At 43.6% G+C, this 24,881-nt stretch overlaps 1 protein-coding gene across 15 annotated transcripts in view; it reads right to left on the bottom strand.

Annotated features, from left to right (window-relative positions):
• BCORL1 (BCL6 corepressor like 1) overlaps nt 1-24,881 on the bottom strand; it is a 1,042,621-nt gene that overhangs the window by 270,690 nt on the left and 747,050 nt on the right. For all 15 annotated transcript variants that reach the window (XM_085607780.1, XM_085607776.1, XM_085607781.1 and 12 more), the window contains one exon: nt 10,301-10,705. In XM_085607780.1, the coding sequence (XP_085463906.1) occupies nt 10,301-10,705 (405 nt within the window). The remainder of the gene's footprint in view (nt 1-10,300; nt 10,706-24,881) is intronic.

Below are 24,881 nucleotides of genomic sequence, written 5' to 3'. Positions count from 1 at the left end.
TTTTTTCTCAGAGGAAAAATTGGAGAGACGAACTGCTTGGTAGCGATCGTTGAGGAAGGAGATGATCCATTTTAGCGGCAGCCCCCGGATGCCGGCGCTCTCTGCTCGGTCAACCAATAAATTGTGGTCGATGGTGTCGAAAGCCGCCGACAAGTCCAGGAGCACTAGTGCCTGCGTGGAATTCCGATGAGCTCCCTTCCTAAGTTCGTGGACTGCCAGAACAATGGACTCGGTAGAATGTTCAGGTCTGAAACCAGCTTGATGGGAGTCTAGATAGTGGGAGGATTACACAAATGTACTCAGGCAGTTTGCTACATGGGACTCCAGAATTTTCCCTAGGAAGGGCAGCAATGATATTGGGCGGAAGTTGCCAGGAACAAGAGGGTCAGAGCCTATTTTTTTTTAGGATGGGTGTGACTTCCGCAGTCGTGAAAAGATTAGGGACTATGCCCGTGGAGAGGGAGTTGTTGAGGAGTGATAGGGGAGGTTCGGTAAGGTGGCAGAAAACCTCTCGAGCGATGTGAGGTGGGCAGCTGTCCGTCGGGGAGCCTGAGCGGACCCTTTTGAGGAGGGAGAAGAAGACCTCCTGAGTCATCGGTGGAAAAGATCAAGATGGAGAGGATTGCGGTAAGGGCAGTCAGGATCGGGGGGAAGGGTGGGCTTGGGGATGCTAGCTTTGATTCTGGTGATTTTGTCTATAAAGTAAGTGTTGAGAGAGTCACAGAGGGATTGTGAGGGGGTAGTGACGCGATCAGGTTTGACAAGTTCGTCCACAATGGAGAAGATGTCTTTAACTTTGTTAGTGGATTCCAGGATTTTCAGAGAAAAATAATCTGATTTAGCTCTGAGAATGGCGCTCTTATAGTCTTTGAGGGCCGATGTGAAGATAGATTTTTTGATAGGGCAATAGTCCTGTCTCCACTTGCGTTCGGTTTGGCCCATGGCGAGTTTCATTTCTTTGAGATTGTTGGTGAACCATCGCTGGGCGTCATGGGGCCGCTTGTTTTTGAGCTTTCTCATGGGAGCCAGGCTATCTCTCGCCGAGGCCAGCAAGGCATTAATGTTCTCGGCCTGGGCGTGCGGTGAAGTCGGGTGGCCATTGGACGGAGGGGAGAAGGGCATGGAAGTGGCCAGAAGGGTGCAGAGTGTTGAGGTGTCTATCCGGCTCCAGTTCCTGACCATCGAGGAATCTTGAGGAGGGGCTTTGGTAGAGAGGATATTAGGGGTTGAGAAGGAGATAAAGTGGTGATCAGACCAGGTGCAGGGGGTGATCTGTAGGTCAGTGACCTCGAGGTTGGATGTCCAAACCTGGTCCAGGATATGACCTTTTATGTGGGTGGCTACCTTGATGTGCTGGGTGAAGTTCATTCTGGTTAGCAGGTCAGTGAAGTCCGCTGAGCAGGGGGTTTCTCGCGCATCGTGTGGCCAATAGTTAAAATCGCCGATAATCATCACTCTAGCGTGGTTAATAGCCAACTCCGCGATCGCGTTGCCAAATGTTTGGGGGAAGTTGGGCATGAGGGGGGGGCCTGTAGAATAAAGCACAGGTAAAGGAGGTACAGTTGGATTCGAACTTAAAAAGGAGGCTGTCAACAGAGGGGATATTAGAGATGGTTAAGGAAGTAAATTTATGTGACTGTGATATAATGGCCGCAACCCCTCCCCGCACCTTACCCTCGAGTCCGACAAAGCAGGTATGGAAGGATGACCTCTTCCTGTCCTTTGGTTGGGGTTACAATTATTTTGAACACACCACATATAAAAACGCTTCCACTTGCATGCATATGAGTGCCTAGTGGACGACCTTCTAGCTTTTTTTAAGATGGACATGCAGTCCTAAATGGCCATACTGGAGGACCTCAGGAGCCATGCTGCCAAGTTCAGTGAGGGAAGGTTGGGGTGATGAATCCTCCCGTTCATCTTGGACAGCAGGTCCTGTCTGCACGGCAGCCTCCTGTGAGGGGATTCTGACAGGTGCAGAAGGTCCGGGTACCACCATTGTCTCGGCCAGTCCAGGGCAATTAGTATCACCCTTGTGTGGGAATGAGACAGCTTGGTCACCACCTTCGGGATAAGAGGAAGGGATGGAAAGGGCATTCCCTTTCGACCCTGGTTGGTAGAACCTTGAGGCGAAGTCTCGGCATTTTGTATTTTCGTCGTCCGCGAAGAGGTCGGTGGTGGGATGACCCCAAGCCTGGAATATGTCTTCGACGAACTCGTCGTTGAGAACCCAGTCTTGTCGGTCTTCGAGGTGACGACTGAGAGCATATGCTCGCACGTTCTGTTCTCCCGGCAGGTGGACTGCTGTGATTGATAGGTTCCGCGCCAGGAGCCAATGCCAGAGAGTTTGAGCTTCCAGTGACAGTGTGCGTGAGCGAGTCCCCCCCCCCTGTTTGTTCATGCAGTACATGGTGGTGGTATTGTCCGTCTGTACTAAGATTGAACTTGCCTGAATCGAGGGGAGGAAAGCCTTGAGGGCCAGGTGAACTGCCCTCAGCTCCAGCATGTTGATGTGATAGGACCGCTCTTTTGGTGACCATAGGCCTTGTGTCTGGAGAGATCCCATGTGGGCTCCCCAGCCCTGGAGGGAAGCGTCCATGATCAGCGTTTGAGAGGGAGGTGTTTGATGAAAAGTTATCCCGATTTGCATATTCTCCTTTCTCATCCACCAAGGGATAGAAGCTCTTGCCGCGTTTGAGAGACTTATTTTGTCGTCCCAGCGAGCTGTCTGCTGGTCCCACTTGTCCTCCAGATCCCGCTGAAGAGGACACATTCTTAGTCTGGAATTGGGATCCAGGAAGATGCAGGATGCCATCGACCCTAGCAGGGAGGCAATCCGACGAACCGACAGCCTCCTGTTGTCCAGAACAAGTTTGCATTTCTGTATGATGGAACACTGTCTCTCCTCCGAAGGAAACACTTTTTCTACCTCAGAGTCTACAAGAGCACCTAAATAATGGATTATCTATGTAGGTTGTGGAGTGGATTTGTTGAAAATCACATGAAGGCCCAGCCGGTGACAAAGTTCTAGGCATTGTAGGAAATGACACTTCACGCTGTGTGGTGAGGGACCCTTCAACAGCCAGTCGTCCAAGTACGGGTACACGAAGATGCCTTTGCGGCGCAGTGCGGCTGCCACTACTGCCATGCACTTCGTGAACACCCGGAGAGCTGACTTCAACCCGAAGGGTAGTACTTTGAACTGGTAGTGAGAATATCCCACGAGGAATCTTAGGTATTGTCTGTGATGCTGATTGACCAGAACGTGAAAGTATGCATCTTACAGATCCAGCGAACACATCCAATCTCCCTGCCTGAGATGTGGATATCTCTGATGGAGAGCTAATATGCGAAACTTCTCCTTTCTGATTGATTTGTTGAGTGTTCGCAGGTCCAGAATGGGTCTGTATTCTGCTTTTCGACCCTTCGTCTTTACCAAGAAGTATCTTGAGTAAACCCCTCTCCCTTTTTGAGATATTGGCACCTTCTCGATGGCTGACTTTGAGAATGGCGGCAACTTCTTTCTGTAAGATTTTCAGCTGGTGACACGATGATGGAACCGGAGGGATAGAGGGAGGGCGGCGTCAAAAACGTAGAGAGTACCCATTCTGCAGCGTAGCAAACACCCACTGGTCTTTTGTGATAGCTCGCCACTCTTCAAGATGATTTGCAATACTTCCCCCCCCCCCCCCTGGAGTGGTGAATGGCGATGGGGGAAGTGGGCACTCATTGTTTGGCCCGCGTCTTGGATGAGGTGTTAGTCTGACGCTGGTTTCCTCTTCCTCTGGAGGAACGCCTGCCCTGATACCGAGACCTTTGCTGACCTTGCTGATGCTGATTTTTCTGCCAATGAGGGGTTTGAACCCTCTGTTGGGAGGATCACCGATTGTAAGACCTGAATCGCTTGCGAAATTCCTTCTTTTTTTCGAGACCCACGGTCTTTAGTGTGTCCAGCTCTGTTTTCATCCGGGACATTTCTTCATCCGTGTGAGCCCGAACAGAGAGGAATCGGAGAAGGGAAGATTCAGGACGCGTGACTGCGCTTCTGGCTTGAGTGCTGTGAGTCGTAGCCAAGATGTTCTTCTAGCGCATATTCCATTTGCATAGGCATGAGCCGAAAGAGTATCCCCATCAGCTGCAGCGTTGGACACCAAGCTGCCTTCCTGCAAGATCTCTTCAAAGTCCTTGCGGTCTTCTTGTGGCAACTTCTCTGTGAATCTCTGTAGGGAGTACCATAGAGACCTGTCATACCGGCCCAAGAGAACCGATGCATTGGAGACCTTCAACATAGAGGCCAAAGTGCCACAAACCTTCCTACCCCACGAATCCTGCGTTTTACTCTCCTTGTCTGGTGGAACAGTAGAGGAGGAAGCAATAACATGAGTCTTTTTTGCTGCAGCAATTATCACAGAATGCGGAGGAGGATCAGATCTAAGGAAGAGTGGATCGTCTTCTAGTGAGCGGTACTTCTTCAAAATTCTAGCTGGCGCGGTCTTAACTGTCGCTGACGTGAGAAAGATGTCCATCACTGGCTCTATGAGGCCCGGTACCAATGGTCGCAGAGTTCTAGATGCTTCCCTTTGGTGTAGAGTCTCAAAAATCACAGAGGACATTCTCTGACGAGTCGGCATAGGGATGCCTAGCTTCGTTGCCCCTCTACCAAGAATGTCCTGAAAAGTGGAAACATCATCCACCGGAGAGACCCTCGACGGCGGACTGTCAGTAAAAGTAGGCGAATAGTCTCTGTGGGACATACGAGTGGAAGAAGAGGAGGGAGTTGGAGATCTGTGTCTTCTCCTCCTGCTTCTAGATCTAGACCTCCTTCTGTGTGAATGCACAGGAGTGCGGCTGCGGGCTCTGGCTCTTGAAGGAGTACGTTCCCTATCCACAGCCTGTACCAGACGAGCCAACGGCTATCTGTGAAGAGTGCTCGAGTAATGCTGCGCCCCTGTGGCTGTGGCCGTGGCCCAGTGATGTAAAGGCCTGTTCCATCGTGGCAACAGATGGATGGAAGGTGATCTCTGCCTCTCTCGCCCTTCAGGAGACTGTGTAGTGGGAGGAGAGTTCACCTCTTCTTGTACAGGTCTGGTCGGGGAATCTTGGTGTCTTCTGGACACTGGACTGCCGGATGTTGATATCACCACCTCTGGAGACCTTGGTGCTGAGAGCTGGGAGAACCTGTCCTAGACATCGGTGTTGGTGACGAGGACAGGCTTACTGGATGGGAGGCCTCTTTAGACTGGTGCCTCGACGTTGATCTGGAACGCCTCTGCACAGATTGTCTTCTCGATGGAGACGCCTGCCTTGACTTTGTCCTCTTGGCTGAAGGACTCATTCTTGTAGTCGACCGGTCTCTCGACGTCAAACGTCTACCTGACACCGACGGAGTACTGTGTTTCAACGTCAGCCACCTTTGCTCTGAAGACCGGTGTCTTGACGTTGAACGGCAGTGTGCTGCCATCGACGGAGATCTCTACTTCGACGTCGAAGATCTTTGCTCTGACCTCGACGGAGATTTTCTGCCTCGACGTCGACGATGGAGTATAGTGTATCGACGTCGAAGATCTTTGGGCTGGCTTCGATGGAGACTACTGCCTCGATGTCGAAGATGGTGTCCTGTGCCTCGACACGAAGATCTTTTTACTGATCTCGACGTCGATCGCCGTTGACGAGGCGACGACGGAGTGATGTGTCTCGACGTCGATCGCCTAGCTAGCGTCGATGGAGATCTGTCCCTCGACGTTGATCGTCGCCTGGTTGACGTCAACAGAGGACTTGTTACCTTAGTCGACGTTGATCTCGATGTCGATTTCTGAGAATGATGTGCCGGCATCACCGTAGTTCTTCGACGCCGATTTCTTCGTCGTCGGCAGCTTCGACGTCGATCCTGACGCCGAAGGACAACAGGTCGGGACCTTGCCTCTCAATGTCGACCGAGTTCTCTTTTTCTGCTTCCTCACAGGAGACCTACCTCTTTCAGAGAGGCCATAAAGTCGAATTCTCTCCCTGTCTTTGATTCTCCTTCTCGACAACTTCTTACAATGATGGCAGTTGGTAGAAGAGTGAGAATCAAGGAGGCAGAGAATACACACAGGGTGTGTGTCGGATCTGGCCTTCTTGCCACTGACAGGGCAGGGATCAAGAAGGCATTTCTGAAGAAAATAAACCTTTTCTGGAACTCAAAAAAGGTATCACTCTCGCTCTAAGGCAAAAAGACATCGAGTGAAAGCACAAAAACTAGAAAATTATCAGATATTTTTTGACAGAAAGTCAAAAAAAGGAAAAGCTGTGAATCCAGGGTCCTGACTGAAGGAGCCAGAAAGAACAACTGCCCTGTCACCCCTGAGGCATGATGAGAAACTAGAGGTCATGGCTGCCTTAAAGGCACGGTGCCAGTTTTTGTGTGAAAATGCTTTCATTTTCTATGCTATTGGTTTTCAATGCAGCCTGTAGGCTAACAGTGTCTACTATATTTGCAGTTTTCTCTTCATGAGTTTTACTCATTAAAAAACAGAGTTCAAGTGCTACTTGCCCTCTTGTGTTTTTATATATTTGCAAATACAATTTTTTTGTGTGTTATTACATTGTTTAGCCTCCTAGATGGCAGCTGCATTGGTATGAGAAAAAATGATATATGTGTGTATATATATATGTTTTCCATATATAATTTTTATATTATCTCTGGGGTCCCCGCACACGGTCGGGAATATTCAGTGCTTAGGACTATTGATGAGGATCCCCTGAAAGAGAACCACCTCTTTGAGGTCTCAGTATCTGATCAAACCATTTATACATTCCTCTCTGACTCGCAAATAGGAAGGGGATGCCCCTTTCATGCTCTCTCCTATTTGGGTTTTTAGACTGGATCTTAAAATCCTTTTACAAGATTAAAAGAATTTTCCAACTTGTAAAAGGATTTTGGTACATAAAGAAAAGGTCCTATAATTGCACACTTTTAAAATAATGCCAGTCCTGGGAGGAAGAATTCAACAGTGTACTTTATGACTGAGTGGGCGAGGGCTCTGAAATATTCCAGAGACTGGTTCAAACGTATCCAATTCTATATCATACATAGAGTCTATCTTTCCCTTGAACTTTTACACAGAATTTTCCATGGGGCCGTTGACAGATGTAACTCACCGATGGCGGATCTCAAACATAAGAATGGACTGTCCCCGTTTACACTCATAATGGGGGGGAATGTCAGAAAAACTTGTGTCAATCACTCACTTGCGAAGGCTGGATATGTGGGAAATAGCAGCTGTGGGAAATATAAAGGCTATAAAAAAAACGGAAGGTTGCCACTCGATTTTATGATCGTCATGAACCGCACCATCACAAGTAAAGTCTCAAACCTCCTTCCAAGGCGGCCTGGTGGTGTTCCTTGACCACCTGTGCCAGAGCAGAATCTGTGGCACTCCACAGGGTAGCGGCTCAAAGCATGCAACGGCGTTCAATTGCTCACCTTCTCTACGAATCTGTGGTGACCCAGCCCGAAGGTGCCAAGTTCCGATGAACCTGTCCTTTCATTTGGAGGGTGTTTTCTACCGCTGGTGTGGAAGTACACTCCTCCACTTCACCTTAGCATGTGTCATTCAGGTTGTTGCCGGTTACTGCTAGGTAGACCCTATCAGGTTCCTCAAGACTTTCAGGCATCTAGTCTAAATTCTTTTGGGTTTCTCGCCTCACTTAACACTTATCTTGCCTTGTCAAAGGGGCCACACACCTAGTTATCTGGCAATGTACACACTAATGCAAGTGTCTCCTGCGTTCATCAGTCTCTCCCTACTCTTACTCGCTCAAAGTTATCCCTCCCAGTTCACCATCATCTTTTCTAGGTTTCTAATTCTCAGCTGGAGTGATATAACATTTCTACCCGAGGTTTATTTTTCCTACGAAATCCATCTAGCACGATGCAGGTTTTGGTCATTACAACCATGGTTAATTTCTCTTTTACTGAATAACATCTATTAAAATTTCTACAAAAAACAACTTCTTGAAATGAAACCCATGAACCGTTCAAGCCTACCCCATCTATCTCTTAACCCTAAAACGTCCACAACCAAAACAAAATAGCTTTATAAATTACAACATACAGATTATCAATCTGCACCAACATCAATTTCCGAAAAAACATCCATCGTTATCGATGTTACATTGTTAAAGCAAAGTGCCCATTCTTGTTAAAGGCCCTTACAATTACCCATGAGCATGTATATTCTAGCGCAGTAACGTGTGCACCCTGCACAAATAGTAAGGAATTGCATCAAAACATTGCTTTCGATAACATTGTAAAATAATGCAAGAATATCTAGCACATTCACTCTTCACAAAATGCAGTAAATCACCCATGCTGGCACCAAAAATGGTGACTGAGAAGCACGGTCATACAAGCAGATGCACAGAAATAAAGAATTTGGTGAAGGCAAACGACTACTATTCGCATTCATTAGGTAACTTCTTAGTACACAGTCCTGAACTGCAACTCTTGCCTCCAGCTGCTTCCTCTCACTACGGTTGCCCAAGACCACAGATTGCTGTTACCTGGGCTATTGAATTGCGTCAGTCATTAAAGTTACTGCATGGTCATAGACACAAATATTTTAGTATGTTTGATCGCAGTTCCCTTGAATTACACTTCACTCCTTGTCAGCTGTCTTAAAGTCAGCTACATACATAGTACAACATAAGCAGGGTACCAGGAATTGAACAGGTTCTTGATTAGCACCTCGATTTTTACTTCTATAAAGGGCATCCAAGAACAGCCACACGCCTATCACACAACTAGAGCCACCACAGAGTAGCTGTCTTTAGTCCCTAAAAACTAGTGGGCTCTGTGACATTTCACTGTTCATGAACAAATAAATAAAATGGACACAAGGACAAAAGTTTCCTTCCCGAAAAGATAGCAAGTTGTGGAGAAAATACTAAATGCTATATAATGTTTAAAATGATGTTAGAGAAAGTAAGGCACTAGAAGGGAGAAAATGATGTTAAAGAATGTAACACACTGGAAGGGAGTGGAGTTTGCCGCAATGGCAGAGAAGCACTTGTGCTACAACAAGCTCATGGCCAAACCAAGACTGCAGAACCTCTACGGACATGAATACCCCACCAGTATGTTATTTAGCTAAGGGCAATCAAGCCTTTGAGAGGTGCAGAAAAGGCACTGCTCTTTTTTTATTTTAAAGGTAGTGCCAGCTTAGTTTAGGGCCACGTGAAGGATCTTGTAGTGGTACATAACCCATTACATCCAAAAATTATTTCAAATGGTGTGCTTGAGCAGGATATTAGGTGTCCTTGAACTCCACAGGGGTGATGTAGTTCGCCAACTGGAGAAATGAAATTGGTGCGAGTCATAATCTACAATAGCTCCTCCTGGAGACAAAGTCTGAAGAGGTAGAGAATTTTACAAAAACCATCAAACTTCATCAGTGCAAACATTAGTTCAACTCTGACTTGGTTGGCAACCTTGAATCTCAGAAACAATGGAGGTTCTTGATCTCCTACAGCAGAGAAGAGACTAGGTGACATTAGGAGGGAAGCAAGGGACGACCGGAGAGAAATGTCTCTAAACTCCATTTGACCACAGAAACGACCAAGAGTAATTACCTTGCTGTTGTGTCTAAATAGCTTTAAAAAGCACAGCTGAAGCAAGAGAGTGCAGAACATGACCAACTACACGCATTTTAGTAACTGAGTTCTCTCCTGATTCCAGGGTCAACATTACATAGCACGTAAAGACAAAGTTATACTTAATCATCCATAGCTGGTCACCTTTCAGCTTCTCGTCAATACTGCACCTAGTTTAAAGGTCATTTGACACATTCATTGGGTTTAAAAACAGGAGTGGCCCGAGTAGGTCTTTCAGAGGAAGGGAACTGATGTGTTTGGGTTAAGCGTGAAAAGAAATATGAGGAACGGGAAGAAAGTAATACTCTGAATTAGGACGTACTGAATTGAGCTGACGCAACAGTTTTAAAAATCTAATAGGACTCAATCTAGTCCGTAAGAAAGCCAGTCAAGCTAGTAAGCAAGACACTGCACAACACAATTTTAGGTAGCAAATATACATTCAACATATGACACAGAGAAAAGAGTATTAATATGTAAATCACAGATTAGACTCGACTTACACTAGCAGTCCTATACATTCCACAATTCTGGAGGAAGTGGGAGGTGAATGCTCAAGTTCTATGAGCATGATCTTACATCTAAGCAGTTGGTACAGAAGAAGGAGTGTTGAAGACATTAACCCTTAACTGAACATAGGTAACCTAGAAATATAACGTATGTCTACCTGCTTTGGCTTTCCTTCTTTTGTAGCAGTGGGCCATCTCCAACTCTTCCTCTCGTTCAGTTAGGTATTCTCCATTCTGGTACTTCCGGTTCTTCTGCCGTCTCCTCTTTCTCTTCTTCATATGTCCATCAACCTCCTCGTCACTTTCAAAGAGCGCCCAAAATGAACCAACCCGTTCAACCTTTTGGGAAACCTCACGTGCCCGTCTCAGGTTGTGGGATGGGCAAGAGATTTCCTCTTGCTGGGGTTCCTCTTTTATTTTTCTCTGCTGGTATCTGTTCACCCGATACACTTTCCTTCCTTTCCTCCTCTTTGAATGCAGAAGATCCTCCAGTGGTGGAAGCACCTCATCCATGGCAGTATCACACTCAGCTGCTATACTAGCAAATGAGCTGTTTGCGCTTCCTGTAGAGAAAAAAATAATTAAAATCACTTGAAACCTTACATTTCATTTGGCACACAGAGTATAAGCAGAAAGATTTTGCATATTTCCACTTTTTTCCAATGCTAGTCACTTCTATTGAACATCTCAATTCTTTAAAATATTTCTACATCTAAATCCAAATAATTGCTTGCATTAAATATTGTAATTAGCGACTTAAGCTTTTCTTTCTCCAACATAAAATACAATATTCCTGTGGCTAATTAGAATATATGTACTTCATTCTTAAACGCATTGGAGTCCTACCTACAGTGATTGCATGATAAAAATAGGCGGTCCCTCGTTCCAATCCAATAATTTATTTGGAAGGCAATGGGGTGATGTGCAGAACATGAAGAGAGATATGCCTTTGCCACAGACAGACAATTCTGCTCTGTAGCACATGGAAAAAATAAACTGCAATAGAAAGGGAGTAGCACACCAATTCAAGAACTATGTACAATGGTGAAATTACTGGCGTTATTCAAAGAGGAGATGGTGTTGAACAAGTTTTGAGGCATAGGGTAGCAACAGTGGTAAGAAAACTACGGTAAACCTATTTTAATAGTCCAGATCAGATGGGCATTATCTACTGCAACTAAATTAAGACACCTTGACTTTGGGTTGGTGATCCAACAGAATGGTACACTACAAACAAACATTTTTGGAACCAACAAATGGTAGCAACATTTTGTATGTTTTTATAGTTTCTTCCTAAAGTCAGATTACAGAAAATAAAAACTGAAGCAATTTGTAAAGTCTCAAAATATAAAGTCAGTATTACTTAACATTTTGCACTGGGGCAAGACACTTGAGCAATCAGTTGTAACCATTTTGTTCATGGCTTTGCTTCAAAACCGATCTGGGTGGCAAACCCTGTGAGACACCACAAAGTACAGTCTTCCTTCAGAAGAAGAGGTACATGCTTTCCTTCAGGAAACACACCTAGTTAACTTCAAGGATATCGATTTGCAGTGGTTTCAGAGAGGGTCACAGTTGGTTTGCTGCTGGTAGTGACATTGATCACAATCTGCACACTCCATCTAAAGCCGAAACATTATGTCAGGGCTTGTTTTTCTTCAAAGAAAGTCTTGTGGTTTTTGGGTGACCCACGACACCTCCCCATGAGACCTAAAACACACATGGACACAGGGTCTACCTTAAATTGTACTTTCATATAAGGGTAAATGCAAGAGTTTATTTGTAAAGCAGTATAAAGTCTATGAACTGGAGCGGAGTAACAAACATGATGCATCTTCCGTTAGCTTGTATTCCAGGGATGCAGATTGAGTGCATGTGAATCTACAGCAATACAAGCTGAAAACACATTGTTAGAGGAAACTTTTTCCATTTGCATTTGGAGTATGTGTATCTGTAGATCACATACTTTCCATAATATAAAAATTGGTATCTTTCAAGCAGTGGGTTGCAAGCAAAAGTGAAAGAAATGTGAAAATGAGTTTTGGGAACAGTTTGACCAACTTGTCCTTTTCTTGACTTGTTTGAATAGCCACAAAGTAATGCCTAGTAAATGTGTCAACAGATGACCAAGTTGCGGCTTTACAAATGTCAGCTAAGATTGTTTTGCCCAAGAAGGTCATTGTGGCCCCTTTTTTGTGTGCAGTGTGTGCCATGGGCATTGATGCTAACAGGCGTTTAGCTTTAACATAGCCCATCTGAATACACTTTATGGTCCATCTAACTATACCTGCATATCGAAAGTGGGATGCTAGGCGGGGTTGATCGAAAGCCATAAATAGCAGTTTTGGCTTTCTGAAGGTCTTAGTTCCATCTATTTAGTACATTAACACTCTCCTGATATCTAAAGCATGTCAAGCACTTAATAATTCCAACTATGGCTGCAGAAAGGAAGATAGCAAATGATTGACATGGAAAGGAGAAATTATTTTTGGCAAGAAACAATGGTGAGCTCTAAGGACAACCCTTGTAAATTTATAAAATGGTTCATAACCCGATAAAGCTTGCAATTCACTGACCCTATGATAACAAAATGATGACAACCAGGAAAGCCACTTTCCAAAACAGAAACGTCTATGGACAGGAATAAAGGGTCCTAAATGATGCCTAAATAAGTAATGTGAGGGCAATATTGAGGTTCCATGAAGAAACAGATGATAGCTTAGGTGGAATGAACAGTTTAAGCTCTACCATAAATGCTTTGATGGGCAGGTTTTGAAAAATAGTTTGATATTGTCTATTTTGTAAACAGGCGACCAAATTTATTATGATTGATGTGTAGGTGAACCCCAACCTGTGCAAGTGTAATGAATTAACATACAATATCTTGTACCGTAGCTTGCAATGATTTTATATAACAAGCAGAACAGAAAAACATTTACACGTGTTCATATAGTATGCCCAAATGGCGGGTTGTCTATAGCCTCCCTTTATATTTGCATGCACTCATGAGAAGATTGTAACTTAGGAACTGGGTGCAGCAACTGACCCTTTTGTAACAAAAGTGGGTCTTGGCACCACTATAGCTCCTCATAAGAATGTATGGACCTCTCAAGAAGTAAAGAAAACCATGTCTGCCTTGCTCATGTTGGTGAAATAAGGAGGAGTGTCATCGATGTTGGTCTGATTTTCCTGATTATTTAAGGAATCAGGGGAAAGGTGTATGCAAATAACCCTGACCAACTAATCCACCTTGCATTTTCCAGAGACTGGGGGTGGGAGAATCTGAATGAGAAGTTTTGGCATTTTTGCATTTTCTTATGTGGTGAACAGATCGACTGTTATTGTACCTCAATGTTCGCAGTACTAATTAAGCACTTTTAAATTGATCTCCCATGTGTCTGTTTGTGGATGATGAATGGTAACAAGGGGTTGAACGAAGCCTGCCCAGGTTACAAACCTTCTGTCTAATCCAAAAAGTTTGTGGAGTGCTGGAGGACAGCTCCTAGGTAAAAACAACGCTTTGTCGTAATCCGAATGAACTTTGAACGGGCATGTTAAAACTGCTCCGGGAAGCAACTTCAGTCAAGATAGAGACAAATTCATTTCGGATTCAGACACACTACGAACAGACTCTTCCTCGTTGGGGGCATATGTAGACATGTCAGGAACCAGCGTGGATCTTGGCACCGGATTTGAAGTCTGCTACAGAGTCAGAGTTGAATTTGAAACGGGTCTAGGAGGCACAGATGGTGCCAAGGACAGATCTGACAGTGGTAATCCGACTGCAGGCCTCCACAGGTCTGTGTTGCCCAAGGGTATGCCATAAGGATCTGGAATGGTGCCAAATATTTGCAAAGTACCTTGTGGGGATCTGTCACAGACATCTGTTTGTCATACTTCCTACAAGGTTTAAACCCTGTCATTTTAGGAGGGGAAATGTTCCCATACCTACTGGAAAATAAGTATTTTTAGAAAAACTCGTCCACTAACTAGACAAAAGTTGGGAGCTATCTCCAGATCCCCATGTAAAAATAAGGGTACTGACATAAGCCTGCAGGAGTGGCACTTATATGCAGCGAGGCTTAGATGCAAAATGAGGCAGTTGAGAAACAGCACCACACCACTTACCAGCACGAGGGGGCTATGCTGACAACATCTTCCAGATTCAGAATGACACTTAGGTATACTCACAAGGAGAGAAATGTGAGGTTAGAAGTATCCATCAGACAGGTGGGAAGGTGAGAAGGATGATGGCCTGTAGACCGGTATACGGATTAACAAGAAAGTGGGAAAAGTAGGACAAGGAAAGGCAAGAGATTGAGATAAGGAGAGGGGAAAAACCCCATGAGATCCACAGAGAAGAAAAGGCCAGGAAAAGTAGGATGCAAGCAATTGGTTAATCAATATACAACCCTAAAGTTAAATGCTGACACTTCTCCCAGAGAGGTGGCGTATCTAGTCTCATCATTGGGTGAATTTCCTTTGAAAAATAAGGTATAGCAACCATCTAGGAGAATTCTGAATGTAGCATGCAAGGAAATGAGAATGATCTTTAAGGTCTGCTGTATATCCTGATGAATTTATTATTTCCGTTATTAATGAGTGTAAACAGGATGTTTTGATATGTTTGAATGATACTGAAATGAAAATAAGATTTAGAAAAGAGCGCTACTGCCCAGAGGTGTCTAGGCGCTAACCTGTTGGAAGCTGGGTTAATATACGGAGTAGAAGAAGCCTACTGATTGAAGAGCCATGTTTTCAGAGCTTTCCTAAAAGGAAGCAGTCCTGTCATTTTCTTGAGGTTAGGAGGGAGAGTGTTCCAGATTTGAAGGTGCAGGTCACAAAGCTTCTGCCGCCCTAGTTCTACCTTCTATCTTTCAGGACAGTTATAATATGAGCTGTGGACGAGCGTAGAGACCTAGGATGGATGTACTAACAAAAACGTCTTTTAAGGTAGTAAAGGCCAGAGTTATGCAGAGCCTTAAATGAAATGCAGAGTGCCTTAAAGTCAATAAGCTTCCTCATGGGAAGCCAATGACGTTTAAGCAGGGCTTGAGGGGCAGATTGATGCTTGGGGATCCCCAATAACAGACGAGCTGCTGCGTTCTGTAAAATCTGCAGTTTGTTTAGGAGTTTCTTCTGCATATTGGTAAATAAAGCATTGCAGTAGTAATAGTTGGTCAGTACCCGAGCTGAAACCACAGTTTTCTGCAGCTCTTGTGGAATGAAAGGGATAACGTTCCTAAGTAACTTCAAGGTGAAAAAGGAGAAGGTGGTGATGGCATTGATATAACTTTCAAATGATAGTTTACTATCGAATAAGATCCTTAAGTTTTTTACTTCGTAACAGGAGTGGGTAAAATGCCGAGTTCCTGTGGCCACCAACTAGGGGACCAAAAGGAAGTGTACTTTCCGAACAGCAGAAGGTCAGTTTTACCCAAGTTCACCTTCAGAAAATTTTCGTTCATCCATCTGCTAATCTGTAGCGTACAGTTTTGGAACCTGATAGCAGCATCCTCGGGATTACTGGCCACTGACACCACAATCTGGGTGTCATCGGTTTAGGAAACCACTGAGAAACCAAAGGATTTAATGAGACTAGACAGAGAGGTAACGTAAAGGTTAAAAAGAGTTGTGCTTAAGGATGACCCTAATTCCGATGCAATAAAGGCATTCGATAAGAAAGTCATGATTGGCCATGTCAAATGCTGCAGCGAGGTCCAACACCATCAGGGCTGCGTTTTCTACTTTGTGAAGTGTCTTTTTGATGTCTTCAGAGGCAGCAATCAAGGCCAGTTCAGTACTATTTCAATATTTTATACAACTGCTGAAAAAGGAGCGCATAATGTCACATAAGTATAACTCAATTTGGGTAATGAAAGTTCAAAGTATTAAGTCATTCACAAATCGCAAATAGCATCAGTTCGATCAAATTCAGCCCATCAGGAGTTTTGTATTCGCATAAAACCAATTTTATTGTTTTCTTTATCAAAAAAGTGAGTCAGCCCAGCCAACGCGTTTCATCCATTAGGACTTCATCAGGGTTGGCATATCCGTCAATCAAACGTCACAGCGTGTTGTGAAGTTCTCTCACATATCCAGCATCATGAGAACAAAAGTCTTAATTTCAGATGGTTTAAGTACTCCTTATTTAACATTCACAGTTCGAAGCACAGCACCCAATGCAGGAAATCAGGTGACCGTTAGGTACAATGTTCGATTCTAAAGCCAAACTAAGTCGGTTCAAGATGATGATTATTGCTGATAAACTATGTAAGTTCCTGATTCATGGCCTTCTAAACATTTTTGTGCGAGGAAGGGAAGATGCAAAATTGGAGAAAGGTTGTTAGGATCAAAGGCATCAAGATTAGGCTTCTTAAGGAGAGGCAGGATTGATGTTTTTTCCCCAGTCTTTGGGGAAATAGCTAGAACTAAACATCCTGGTCAGTTAGGGATACCAATGTAATTTCTGGAACCAGGTGCATAATTGGGGGGGGGGCGGGGGGATGGTGGAGTCCAGTGGGGAACCAGTTTGAATTTATTTTATTTATTGGGTTTTATATAGTGCGAACATGACCCTTTCGTGATTACAACGCTGTACATCAGGAAAGCAAAAAGGTAAACAGGTAGGCGTATACAATTTTGGACAAACAACAAAGTCAATATAAGAACAGTGGGTATGCAGTGGGACCAGAGAGTCTTGTGGAAGGGCAAGCCATGGATGTTAGAGTCTGGGAAAGATGCATCTTCGTTGGGGAAGGACTCTTGTTCATTAGTAGTTGCTTTACTTTTCATTTGAAGAGGTCAGTTGAGGGGTTGGATCAGGTCTCAGGAGGAAAAAGGACACAATAGAAGGATCATGAACAGATTTAGAATCATTAAGAGGACCTAGAGAAACATCAGTTGAATCTGAACCACTGGGAGAGGCATACTCATCTAGCGGATAGAAGGGTTGCATATTACTGGCAGAATAGAGGTTATACACATCTTTTACTTTGGATTGGAAGAAGGAAGCTAGCGAATTACAGAAAGATTGGTTGATCATACTGTTTTTGTTTACAGGGAGCGTTGCCAGATTTTCACTGTGATGAACAGTTCTTTAAAGGAGTTTTTTAACGACTCAATTTTATGAGTAAAATAATCCGCTTTTTCCTTATGGATCAGTTTTTTGCATGCTAAGATAGTACTTTTGTAGGTTTCCTTTTCTGCACTGTTGCAGTTTATTCACCACCTTCGTTCTTGCCTGCAAAAAGTATTTTTGTAGTCTAAGTTCCCGAAGGGGTAGTTCTACGGCGTTTATGCACCTTTTCTTGTGCAAGCTGATTTAAGGTCGAGTATATCCATTGATGGTTGTTAAGAGTGGCAGTGTCGAGGTCATTGGAGATAGTGGAAAGATTTGTTATATTAGGTTATTACAATTTATGTAGCACACTTATACCCGTGGGTGTCTTGGCGCTTTTCGGATCAACATACTATACCAAGGAAGCTAGTTTCTAAAAAGCCACGTCTTGAGTGGTTTTCTAAAGTCAAGAAGGGTGGGAGTTATCCTGAGATGTAATGGGAGGGAGTTCCACTGCTTGATGCTATTATAGTTGAAACTCCTACCACCCCAGTTCGTCTTTTTCATTCTAACAGTGGTCATCAGACTGGTGTTAGCCGATCGCAGGGGTCTATTTGGAGAATACCAGCTGAAAATATTCCAGAGAAATTTCGGACCTTCTCTATGCAGTGCCTTGTGGGCAATGCAGAGTGCTTTGAATTTAACAAGCTGGCAGACAGGAAGCCAATGCAGGTCATGCATACCTGTCCTAACAGACTGATATTTAGGAATATCCAGGACTACTCTAGCGGTGGCATTTTGTACCGCCTGCAGTCGCCTAAGTAGTCTGGCTTGGAGGTTGATATATATATATATATAGACCATGGCAGTAGTCTAATTTGGATAAAACTAGCGAGGTCTCAACCATCTTTCTGGTGTTTTTTTTAATGAATGGAAGGATTTTTCTTAAGGTTTTGATGATGAGATAAGAAGAGGACACAAGCATGGAAACCTGGGACTTAAAACGTTACTATTTTCGTCAATAATAACACCAAGATTCTTGGCTTTAACCACTGGTATAGGAGGAGGCCCCAGGGTGTATGGCCACCAAGCTGGAGACCGAGGTGGGAAGAGGTTAGCAAACAAAAATACTTCAGGTTTGCTTGAATTCAGCTTCAAGCAGTGCCTACTCATCCAGCTGCTCAGTGCGATCATACAATCATGTAATTTGAGGAAGTGATTAACATCCTTATCCACTGTCGAAATTACCAACTGGGTATCGTCGGCATAGGAAGAGGGAGTCAAATTAAAACTTCTGATCAGTGGGGCACGTTCGGAAACATATATGTTAAAGAGCGTCGGGCTCAACGAGGAGCCCTGAGGAACCCCACAGGGCAGGACAAAGGGTGATGACTTCAATTTGCCTATGTGTACCGTATGGGATCTGCCTCACAAAAACGATGTTAAAAGAGAAAGGGCCTTTCCTCCTATCCCTATGGTTTTTAGACGTTACACCAAAAGAACATGGTCCACCGTATCAAACGCTACGGATAGGTCGAGCAGAATGAGAGCTGCCGACCCGCCGCCATCCAATATAGTGCAAATTTCTTCTGTAGTTTTTATCAGGGCCGTCTCAGTGCTATGATTTGCTCTGCAGTCGAACTGACTATGGTTTAAAAGTTGATTATCTAAGATAAAAGTGGAGAGTTCGACATTTATTATTTTCTCTTTAATTTTTGCTGAAAGTTGGAGTCTCGCAATAGGAGGATAGTTAGCAGGGTCATTTGTGTTCAGGTTAGGCTTTTTAAGAAGCGGCAGAATACAGGCCTGTTTCCAAATAGCAGGAAATAGTCCTTGTGAGAGCATCGGATTAAAGATTCTGGACAGATGAGGGCTGATGCATTGGCTTATATTTTGTAGGATCCTAGGGGGGCAGGGATCCTCGGGGACCCTGATTTGGCAACAGAGAAAAGCTTGGCTATTTGAATTGAGATGTTGGGGTAAATTCCAAAAATGACAACGTAATGGTCGATTCCTGCTCTTTAAGATTAGTGTTGACCTTAGAGGTTTCAAACAGGTCATACATTTGATCAACCTTACTTTTGAATGATTGAGCGAGCGCATTGCAAAAATCTTGGTTGTGATTAGAGGAGTTCTCTTTTGTGACCGTAGTCAAATTCTTTATGGTCTGAAACAGTTCTTTACTAGAATTGCCAGCGTTTTCTATTTGTAGTGTATAATATTGACTCTTCTCAGCAATAAGCTTTTTCTTATAGTCTGCAAGAATGTACTTTTCGGGTGCTTTATAATTTTTGCGCCTCTTCCTTTTTTGCCTCCTACAGGCTTGTTTTTCTACTCTCAGGGCCTCAAAGAAACCAGCTGATGGTGGCTATCTATTTTTATTAAAAGTACTTGGTGGTGAGATGCACACCTCTTTACTCAATTTATTACAAGTAATAAATTGAGTAAAGAGGTGTGCATCTCACCACCAAGTACTTTTCATAGCATGAATTTTCCGACCTACCTCGTGAGATAGCACCCATGGGAGAAGTGAACAGTTAAATATGTTTAAGGACTGGACATGATTATAGTGTCAGCAACATCGACAACGCAGGAGTTATGTTTCCCTAGAAACATGCACAAATGGTTTTCATCATGACCGTGAATTCAAAATGAAATTCGTACTAAACAATGTTAAAAATATGGCACAAATGTAACCTTTGATGAATGGTTTAACTTCGTTTTTTTAAAAAAAGATAAAGTCTTGCATACTGTTGGGTTCAGAGTATTAGTAGTATACAGCCTCATGGGTGAGATCGCTAGTTTAAGCATTAGTGTTATATTAGCAGGGGCATTACGGGTAATGTAGTTTTAATCAGAATGATTTTCAGTTATCCTGCAATCCAGTAAGTAGTTTAGTGCGTGCTCCATGGCACGTGACAGTTTAGCTCAGGGCAGCTGGGGTGATTAAGGGGAGCGCGAACTCGTAGTAGTTGAACACAGTTTTTGGTGAAAAGACGTGTTGGAGCAGTGCGCAGGATTCCCCGCGTTATGGAAATGAATAAAGCAGACAATGAGAGGACATTCAGTAAAGCTTCGTATTTGGAGGTGTAACTTGCACTTGTCACGGTAAGCGCGTTGTAGAGCACTATTGCTAATTAAGATTAAAAGCAGGCGCCAGGGGTGGATAGAAGGTCAGTAACATTTAAGCATTGTGCACGCCGAGATTCTTAGACATTTGAGGTGTGTGCCCATTGATAGTTTATATGGATTAGTGTTTGGAGTCATGACAGCAGAATTAAATGGTGCAGAAGGATTGAAAACAGTACAATTGCAAAGTTTAAATATTTTGGAAATTTGGTTGCGTTTGGCTTATTTATTGCACTTTAAATATCATGATGGAACTGATGATGATTATGTTTGTATTTTAGAAACCCCTGAAGAAAGGATTTTTTCCCGAAATGCATTGGGTGATTTTACATAAAGCGTGGCATGTGGAAACATCTTGTCTCCTGCGTTTATATGAACAGCGAATGAACGAAAATGAAAATGAGTAAAATGAATTGAATAATAAAGAGAAAGAAGGATGAATATATTTTTGGACAAAATTGAGGATTAATAATCATGAATTTAATTCATTGGATTCGTTGGCGAGAAGGCTGTGCAGCTTGATGGGGATCGGAACGTGGTGCCCTTGTGTTCCTATCTATTTTTATTAACCAAGGTAATAGGTGCTAGTTTTGCAAAGTTAGACTTGAGCCATGTGGTGCACTTTATAGCTGAGGAATCTGCTTCTATTTCAAGGTCCGGTTGGCTTTGAAATAGCTGATGTGCCAGTAATATCGAATCAATTTTATGCTAGGGCCTACTGATTATCTTGATGTTCGATGTATTTGCAGTGTTAGATCGAGGCAACTTATATCTAAATAATAAGGCATGATGATCAAACCAAGTTAAAGGAAGAGTGGAGGGATTAGAGCTGGCGGGATTGTTGGTGAAAAGACCATCTAATGTGTGGGGTCTTGAATAAGCTGTCTAAGTCCTAGTTCTGATGTCATTTCAAGGAGCTCCTGTGTGTCTTTTTCTGCTGTTACTTCTAGGTGGAAATGCATATCAACTAAAATAGTGAAGAAATTGGATTGAGACCTAGTTCTAGTAGTTGGTGAAAGTTAGACAGAAAGTTATTTTTGGGGCCTGGTGGGCGATAGATCAGTAATCCTCTGAACGTCTCTTGTTTCAGAAGTGTAATTTTAAAAAGGAATGCCTCACAATCTAAACATGGAATTATTGAGCAGTGTGTGTTTAATTCACTCCGGTGGATTAGCGCAAGTCCCCCACCTCTTTTTAGTTGTCTATCATGTCTAAAAACGTTATATCCTTCAGGGACCGCGATGTTAAAGTCACGGTCAGTTGCATCGCCACCCCATGTTTCCGACACAAACAATGCGTCAAGTTTGTTATCAAGAATAAAGTCTGCTACTTTGTATTTTTATTTTTTTAGTGATCTAGCATTAGTAAGGGTTAGCTCGAGTTCACTGTGTATCACGCAGGACTTCAGGGGTTCTCTGCTCATGTTTTGCATCTTATGTGGACACCTAGGAATTTTTATATCACAGCCTGAGCATTGTGGATGTTCTAATCTTATCAGGTCTTCACTTGAAAATGTATTACATGACTGGCGTCTAGAAGGGTATAACACGCGCAAACTCTACCCAGTATAAGTAATTCGAGGGTTGTCTCCAGGAAAACGGCCAGGATTTCTGGCCCTGGGCCCGGGCTGGCGCAGACGGCCTTGCCATAAGTGCGCCTTCGACGCGCTGGCGGCGTGCCCGCTCCAGCCTGCACCTAAATAGGTGCCGCAGGAAGCTGGACAGCTAACCTGGAGCGGAAGTGAGAGTCCGGAAGTGATCCCGAGTGGTAGGTCTTCCCTTCGCAGCAATTGGCATGAAGCCGCGGCAGACCGTTGAAGCCAGAAGGTAAGGGCCAAAGTGCAAAAGCAAGTGTGCAAACTACGCAGAAAACAATAAAATATAAAAAAGTTAAATAGTTAAAAAAGCAAACCGGCGTTGAAAAATAGCCGGGAGTGTGGGCCTTGGGGTTCGTTTGTGGTCTTTAAGAAAGTAGCTATCCCCGCAGTACGAGACCACATTTTGGGCTAATGCAGAGCTTAGTGAATTAGCATCAAGCTCATGCCAGGGAGGACATGTCTTGTTTGATTGAGGCAAGTTAAGTCAAGAGACTTTGGCCAAAATTTCCAATTCAAACATGACGGCTAAATGGTCGGACCACATAAGCAAAATAGATGTGGTAGGTTAAAAAAGGGGGTTGTCAGAGAAAATGGCATCAAGTAGATGACCTGCTGAATGAGTGGGGCCCTTGACCAGTTGAGCTAGGTGTAGACTGGCCATCATATCCATAAAGTGTTCAGAATCTTAGTCCAGGGTGTGTTTTTAAATGTAAATTAAAGTCCCCATGGACCATGAAATCTGTATAATTTACTTTTGTTTCCATTAGCTGACTAAAAGCATGAGGGAAGGCCGCTCTAGGGTCTGGAGGAACGATAGCTGAGTACAGCACTAAAGGAGTAATTTTTGTTAAATTAAATTTTAAACAAAAGCGCTTCACATTCAAATGCTGAAGGGAATGCAAAGAACGTGGCTTTAAGAAGGTCACAGTAATTAACCGCTAAACCCCCACCCCTTTTCTCCCTGCAGTCCAGCCTGAAAATGGAATACATATATTAACATCTCAGGAACAACCAATTCTGCATTAGCAAAACGATGCAAAGATAGGAAACGGAAAGTCCAGGGCTGGTTTGACAAGGCTTGCGCAACTACTCTTAGGAACCTGAAAATTGCTCAACATTTAACACCAAGAGACAGGGTGAAGATTCATAGTCTTAGCACAACTTACAAGCAAGCAATGGCTCATTGGAAAAAGCAACTCCAAGAAAAAGCATGGATTAATTCCTTGCAAGCAGCAGAAACCAATGAAATGGCCTTGGTTTGGAAAACAATAAATGTCCCTCTTTTGGTGGTTGTATTGCTCCCAAAGATTAGATTAATCACTTCTCCAAAGTATTTATTCCTTTGCAGAACAATGTTATATCAAATAATGAAATTTCAGAATTAGAATCCAGAGTCCTTTTCTCTCTGAAGGAAGGAATAACTGTCCTAGATAAAAGCTGTAAAGGGAAGGCGGCAAAAACATCAAGGACCTGTGGACTCCACTTTTAACTACTGTCCTCAGGTAAACATCGTTTACCACGCATGCGATACAACAGATGCCATTACAACGCATGCCATTACAACGAATTACTGTAGGGGGCAGAAGGTGTTGGATTTAAAATCCAACACCTTCCCTACTGTTGCACAGACTGGAGTTAGAATAGTAAATTATACTATTCCAAAATCCAGTCCTTCCCCCCCCCTCCCCACAGCAAGTCGCTGTTCCAACTTGCATTGTAATGGTATGCGATGTCCCTGTGTACCATGGCTGTCGAGCCCATGTGGGAGCAATCAGTCAGTCATCAAAGTCTGTCTGAGTTTCCTGACAATGTATAGATTGAGTTGGAGGAGGAAGAAAAGCATTAACAAACATCCCTAACCAGTTCATCCATTTAGCTTTCTCTTTGGATAGTGGGTGTGGGTATCAGGATGCAAAGCTTTGGCATTTTGAGTTTTTAGCTGTGGTGAACACGCCTAGTGTGGGAGTTCCCCATTGGTGGAAGTATTGTTGCAGTAATGGAGTATGCATTTCCCACTTGTGAACTTGTTTATGTGTCCTGCTGAGCAAATCCGCAATGATGTTTTCCTGCCCTGGTATGTATTGTGTCAGGAGGAGGCTTTTGTGTTTATTTGCCCATCCCATATGGTCTGCGCTTGTGACAGTTGGACGGAATGGGTCCCCCTTTGTTTCAAGAAGTAATATATTGCAGTCAAATTGTCTGTTCGTAGAAGGATATTTTTCCCTGTAATGTTAGTTAGGAATGCTTTTAGTGGCAGAAATGGCTAGAAGCTCTAGCATGTTGATGTGCATGGTCCAGTGTTCCTGAACTACAATGTCCTTCATATGAGCACCCCGTCCCATGAGTGATGAATCGGTTATGATTGTCACCTGCATGAATGGGTCGTTGAAGGCTCTTACCTTCAGTATGTTTGAGGTGTTCCACCATTGTAGGGCTTGAAGGTCATTAGGTGAAACCAACACTAGATCTTCCATGTTTTCCCTGATTGTGACCACTGCGATGCTAAACATTCTTGGAAAGGGCTTATGTGCATTCGTGCATGTGGCACTATCGCTATGCATAATGCCATCATCCCTAGTAGGCACATCACTGTTTTGACTGGTTGGTGATGATTTAGCTGAAAAAGACCCAGTTGGCTCTGGAGACTGGGAACCCTTTGCGGGTTGGGGTAAGCTGTTCTCGATACTGAATTGAGTATCGCCCCTAGATGTGGTTGTACCTGGAGTGGTTGGAGGTGCAATTTTGTTTCACTGATATTGAAGCCCAATTGGTGAAGTAGGTTAATTGTGTTTTGAGTGTCTATTAGACATTTGGCTTTGTTTGGAGTCATGATAAGCCAATAGCCTAGATAAGGAAAGACAAATGTGTTTTCCTTTTGCAATTTTGCTGTGTATACCACTAAGCATTTTGTGAACACCCTTGTGGTTACCCCAAATGGTAGCACCTTGAATTG

This window comes from Triturus cristatus, chromosome 5_2, assembly GCF_964204655.1.
Source record: "Triturus cristatus chromosome 5_2, aTriCri1.1, whole genome shotgun sequence".
In the NCBI taxonomy this organism is placed as follows: domain Eukaryota; kingdom Metazoa; phylum Chordata; class Amphibia; order Caudata; family Salamandridae; genus Triturus; species Triturus cristatus.
This window is presented reverse-complemented; position numbering and strand designations above follow the sequence as displayed.